General features: G+C 47.3%; 1 protein-coding gene across 1 annotated transcript in view; it reads left to right on the top strand.

Annotated features, from left to right (window-relative positions):
• The window catches only part of dipk1c (divergent protein kinase domain 1C), a 34,469-nt gene that overhangs the window by 2,213 nt on the left and 25,902 nt on the right, over positions 1–6,354 (top strand). The window contains exon 2 of the mRNA XM_076721629.1: positions 927–2,175. Coding sequence (XP_076577744.1) covers positions 1,954–2,175 — 222 coding nt within the window. The 5' untranslated portion in view covers positions 927–1,953. The remainder of the gene's footprint in view (positions 1–926; positions 2,176–6,354) is intronic.

Genomic DNA, 6,354 nt, shown 5'->3' with positions numbered 1-6,354 from the left:
ATCAAACCTGGGAGTCGGTATAAATAGGAGCTAATATGCGGTTTTGTCTCGTGGGAGCCGTCTGAGAACAGCTGCAGCAGCTGTCGCCTCTCCGTCAGCCACATTCCCATCAACAAGAACAAACGCAGATATTTTAAGCAGCAGGCGATGAGCGACCTTCTCCTGGTTTCCTTCCATCAGGATTCAGACTTTCATGATTTCGTCATCTGGATCTCTGAGGAGTCGGAGGTCTGCTGGCTTCTGGCGAGTCTCTTTGTGTTGAGTTTTTTTTTTTTTTTTTTTTCAGCTGGTTTTGGATGCTTCACTGAAAGAAGCCACAACCACATCAGGAAATTGTAATAAAGGCTGAATAACAGCAGAGTTTTGGGATGTCCTCATAGCTGCTGCAGGATGGAAAACAGACTCTGGACTGAGTGACTTCCAGAGCTGCTTGTTTGAGATACGAAGTGCTTTTCTTTAGATATTAAGAACAGGAAACGGATGAAATCAGACGAGGGACAAGCTTCCTTTAAAGTCTAGATGCTTAAATCCCACTTTGAGGACCCTCGTCTGACCCTGCGAGTGGAGGAGATAATTAGCTTTTTTAACAAGATCATCAGAGGGGAAATCAGACAGATTTCAGAGCTGCTCTCCTCTCCTGAACCCTTCATGAACTTTGAAAAGAAGTTTTGTTCATTTGGTCGTCTTTGACTCCACAGAAGGAGAGAAAACAAAAACCCGATGAGACGTCAGTTTCCAGTTCAAAGGTTTAGACGATGAAGACGGTGAAGCTTTGTTTGATGCTAAACATTCAAAGTTTGAGAAGTTCACGAAAGGAAAACTTAGTTTCCCTGAATGTTACGTCGTGTTCTTCTTTGAGGTGAACTCATCGATAGATCTGAAGCACTGACGTCAGCTGACTCTTCTTCTTCTTCTCCTCCTCACAGATCCGTCAAACATCGAGGAGATCCGCGCAGAAAAAACTCTTCTGACAGCAAAACCTTCATTTTCTTTTTCTGGCATCGAGGAAACTTCTCTGCATCTTTGTCCTCGTGTGACGCTCGTTAAAGACTCTTCTCCAGCAGGCAGAGCTCCCTCACTGAAGGATATTTTTCCTTTTTGAATCTTTCCTTTTCCAGTTTGAAAACTTTCTTCTGTTGGATGTTTGATGTTTGTTCTCTGTAAACGATTTTTCGTCTGAGCTCGACGGCGTGATGACCGCAGAGACGACAGACGCCACGAGGAGGTGACGTGAAAGTCCAGTCTGCTGCGAGTGTGTGTGTGTGTGTGTGTGTGTGTGTGTGTGTGTCCAGACACCCACATCACACGGTGCGATGGCGACTCGGCTGCAGAGTTATTTCCTGTTGCTCAACATTTGTTGACTCGCTGTCAGGAAAATAAATCAGGCAGGCAGATATGGAAAGACAAGACTTCAGCACGGACAAACCAAATTTCCAAATATTTCTTGTGGAGACGCTGCAGAGCCGAGCAGGAGGACGGGCCCGTCCACTCGGTCTGGAACGCCTTGCTCTGATTGGATGATTACGGAGCGCGCTCTTCTTCTGCTGTTTCCTTTTTTTCCTCAGGAAGGCGGCGAGCATCCAGTCCTTCAGTGCAAACGTTTGACTCCTCAGAGAGGCAGGAGGCCTCGACGATGTGGACGTTTTTCATGATGGACCTGGACGTCGGATTAAAGCACTGCAGCTTCACGGCGGACATGACGGCGCAGCTGCCCGAACAGCTGACAGATTAACCCAGTTTTAATCGCAGACTCCTTTAATATGAACTCTGTTTTTTCTCCTTTCTGTCCTACTTGCAGTTTTTTAGGAGTTATTTAACATTTTTAAACAATAATTCTTTCTCTTGGGTTTTTTTAAGCCAAACCTTTCAGACTCTGGAGCTCTGCAGCTTCTGTCTTTAGCTGGATCATTTTTTTAACAGACTATTCAGACGACCTCAGACTCCACCACCACCATGCTGCCTGGAGGGCTGGCGTCAGGCGGAGGGGGTCGCGGCGGCGGGCTGTGCCTGCTCCGGTGGCTGGGCCTCAGGCTGTGGTCCCGTCGGGGGACGCTGGTCTTCGCGTTGCTCTGGTTCGGTTCCTGGTTGTTCCTGAACGGCCTGGTTCTGGTCCACAGGAGCATCCTGTCGGACTACTGCACCGACGACAAGAGCAAGAGGATCCTGCAGAGACTGGTGAGTCGAACAATCAGCGAGCGACTGATGCGTGCACTTCAGCTGAAGGACGATTCTGCTTTTTGATCATTGAGATCATTTGATCAGAGAGACAAGTGACGAGTAACAGAGAGTGAATTCCGTTATCGTTCCTTTTCCTTTGGAGAAGGTGACACACCTGCACAGCTCGATGAAACAGGCAGAACTCTCACATTCGTGAAAAAATAAGTTTCTGTTACGGCGTCTTCTTCGCCTCTTTGTGGTGATGATGGTTGGTGTTTGATGCTTGTCGTGGATGTTTGATGGCAACAGCCAAGCTAGCAAGAGAAAGTGGACGTGGACTGATTGATTGATGATGTGAGGGGGACGATTCAGCTGATGACCTCCTCTGTGTGTCGCTGAGGCGGTGTGTGTGTGTGTGTGTGTCTGTGTGTGTGTGTGTGTGTGTGCGTGTGTGTGTGTGTGCGCGTGTGTGCGTGCGTGCGTGCGTTTGCGTGTGTGCGTGTGTGTGTGTGTGTGTGTGCGTGTGTGTGTGCAATGCGTGTGTGCGTGTGTGTGTGCGTGTGTGTGTGTGCGTGTGTGTGTGTGTGTGTGTGTGTGCGTGTGTGTGTGTGTGTGTGTGTGTGTGCGTGTGTGTGTGTGTGTGTGTGTGCGTGTGTGTGTGTGTGTGCGTGCGTGCGTGTGTGTGTGTGTGTGTGTGCGTGTGTGTGTGCAATGCGTGTGTGCGTGTGTGTGTGCGTGTGTGTGTGTGCGTGTGTGTGTGTGTGTGTGTGTGTGTGCGTGTGTGTGTGCAATGCGTGTGTGTGTGTGTGTGTGTGTGTGTGCGCGTGTGTGTGTGTGCGTGTGTGTGTGCGTGTGTGTGTGTGTGTGTGTGTGTGTGCGTGTGTGTGTGTGTGTGTGCGTGTGTGTGTGCGTGCGTGCGTGTGCGTGTGTGCGCGTGTGTGTGTGTGTGTGTGTTGTTGCTGGATCACTGATCTTTGCAGAAACTTTCTCTGGTGCTCGTTTCTTTCTGAAGTTGAAGTAACTTGTGTTTGAAAAGTGAATGTTTGCCTTCAGTCTCTGCTGAATTCATTTGTTTGCTGAACAAAGAAAAAAACAACAAAAGCAAAATTTTTCAGCATGTTCTCGTTGTCAGCTCTGCAACACACACACACACACACACACGCACACACGCACACACACACACACACACACACACACACACGCGTGTTTCACTGATCAACAGCAATGTTTTTTATCAAAAGCTGCTCCAGGTGTGATGATCAGGGTTGATTTTTCCAACATCAAAGTTTGTCAGTGCAACTTCTTTTCAGAAGACGACTGTCAGTTTTCTGACATCAAAGTGTCCTTGAACGCATCGCCAACTTAATAAGACTCTTCTCTGTAAATCTGCAGCAAATTCCAGCTCTCTGATTTTCTAAACCGTCTGCAGGGATGTGAAATAATTGCAGCTTCCAGCCGTCCTGTAGGGACACTCGTCTGTTTTCTTCGGCCCGTCTGTGGCGTCTTCAGCTTTAAAGACTTTCCTCAGAATATTTACTGTCTGGAGGACAAACTGTGACTCTCATCGACTGTTTCTGTGAAAGCCGCCGCCGTTCATCACTCGGGCGCTTACAGTAAACAGGCAGGCGGCTGCAGATAAACGGCCAGAGGTCAATAGCTCTTAATGGCCTGCTGAGTTATCCACTGCAGCATCTACTGGTGCACTGTGGGTAAACACTGATAACAAGCTCGGTCACTTCTGCACCCTTTGAATTATGAGCAAACCCAGTGAGGTTGTTTCTGAGTCGTAACCAAACCTTGTCCACGGCGGTGACACGACGTTATCCTTCTGATCCAGAAATGAATCCTTCTTGAAGGCAGTGACAACAAATTTGGTTTCATTTAGAGGATTTGTACCATTTTCTGTGTTTTCATGAACATGTGGTCGCACAGGCGGTCACAGAAGAAAGATGAAAGAGTCGTTCATCGATTTGGCATCGCAGTCCTGCAACACCATCAGGCCGAAGATGGACGGCTGAAAAAAGATGCAGCAGAACCGGAGATATCTTTCCAAACCAGGTGCCTGCATTACCCACAATACAGCTCGTCTGCTGACAGTTTGCAGGAGGTTCAGGTGTGTTACGCTAGCAGCAGCTAATGTAGCCTGTAGCCTGCAGCAGAGCTGAGCAGCAGCTGCAGAGATCAGATCGTCTCACGTCTTTCTGACTCCACACCAACGGATCTGTTTCAGTTTCAAACTTGTTTGCCGACTCAAGTGACATCACTCGAGGACATTTATCAGACTTTGAGGCTTTGTAGTACTTTAAAACACACGCAGCAGAACGCCCCGGAAACACAGGCTGATGTGTAAATCGGAGGAGTTTTCCTTTAAGCCTGGAAATCTTTTCTCCTCCTCTTCAGCTTTTGTGTTTTTACCTCCTGAACAAACAATGTGGGCACATTTCAGTGTCGTGATGAAATACAGCATCATGCAAACACTGCTGTTGTTGTCAGAGTCACCGTTTAATCAAACTCTCATGGAGATTTGGAGAAACCCATTTTCCATAACACAGACTGTGATGTCACCCTGCCTCCTGATATTAAAGCTCTTAGAGATCCAAAGTGGAAACTGATGAAATCCCAAATAAACACAGAGATCCAAAGTCAACAAACAGTGCATGTTTGCTGAACCAACGCTGCACTTTTGCTCCATCCATCACAGTGTTTGAAATGTTCTCCTCTTTCCAGCTCTTGGAGGTTCAGAGAACGTCTCCAGTAACATGTTGACTGAGATCAACAACAGGGTTTGGGTTTCCAGAAGCTAATTTGGCTCCAGACAGCAGTAATGCAGGACAGATGCACTTCTGAAATCGCTCACAGTTCAGCTTCTCTGCAGATCTGTTTCAAAACGCTGAACCTCAAAAACAACTCCTCACATTGTGATCGCTGACTGACAGGTAATCCTGCTGCCGGTTAGCGGATTACTGCACAGATTTCTCGGCGGTCGCGGTCCAGGCTTGTCTGAACCGCTTCAGGTGTTGTGGAAACCTGAACAAAAGTCCGTCAATCCCCCGCTTCCTTTCTTTTCATTCGTGTGGGCTCATCCCTCCATCCGCTCGCATTCAACTCGCCTTTGAAGCAGCAGATTAAGCAGCGAGTGTGTTGAAACTCTACTTCAGATCAGTACTTGAGGCTCTTTGGTGCAGAGCGGCTGAGTGAAAGCTTCAGCTTTGTGTTTGCGTCAACGTAGGAGTAATAAATCATGTGAAAAAGACAAGAGAGACGTCTGAGGTCAGGCTAAGAAACTCCATCACAACATTTCTCCCCAGATGAGAAAGCAAACATTAGATGGAGATAACAGCGAGGCGGAGAGAGCAGGCCTTGAGGCCGCGACGTGAAATAAAGGAGCAGGTAAACTTTGGAGTAGCGAGAAAGCTACGCCTCAGGTTTTATGAGAACTCATTCAGGATAATTAGCTTCATTTGGACTGAGTGCACATCGCGGACTAATATCTGTAATTGGAACAACATGTTGACTGTGACGAGCTGAAAGAAAGTGATTCGCTGTATTGGATCACAGCACATGCTGCTTCCCACAGTTCAGCACAACATTTCATGACTGCTAACAAGAATCTAAGCTGAACTTCAAAGCCAGAGATTCAATGTCAGGACTCACCGTCAGTCACACAAACCCGAGCAGACCGGTTCAAACCAGAACCCCGAATCAGCTCCTGCATCTTCAGTCTGCTGCTCGGCTGTTATGCCTTGACAAATAAATTCATGTCACCTCATCAGGATGCGTGAGTGTCAGTTAAGAGTCATATTTACCAAAAGCCTTCAGTTCAGCAGCTGCTTCGCTTCCGCGGCTTCAGCTGAAGATGATGCTGATGACGACGGCAGCATCACCCACTGCTGAGGGGTTGAATATGAATGTGATTTTGATGTGAAAGAGCAGCGTTAATGGAGCTGTGCAGCAGCAGCCGCCCGGTTCTGTTTCCTCAGATGCAGTTTGAGATCTGCTCCAAAAGCTTTTCTTATGAATCTGATGGAAAATTGGCACGAGGACATCGGGGAAAAGCTGAGCACTGGAAGTCTTTGTACTTGGACTGTAATTATGGATTAGAAAAGTATGCTGGAATGAGTTTTAATGCAATGATCATTAAAAAGCCATAAATAACAGTTCTGCTTTATTACAACTTGGATCAGTGCAAACGTTAAA

Source organism: Chaetodon auriga, chromosome 21 (genome assembly GCF_051107435.1).
Source record: "Chaetodon auriga isolate fChaAug3 chromosome 21, fChaAug3.hap1, whole genome shotgun sequence".
Taxonomy (NCBI): domain Eukaryota; kingdom Metazoa; phylum Chordata; class Actinopteri; order Chaetodontiformes; family Chaetodontidae; genus Chaetodon; species Chaetodon auriga.
Note: the sequence above shows the minus strand (reverse complement) of the source record. Positions and strands in the feature narration are given on the sequence as shown.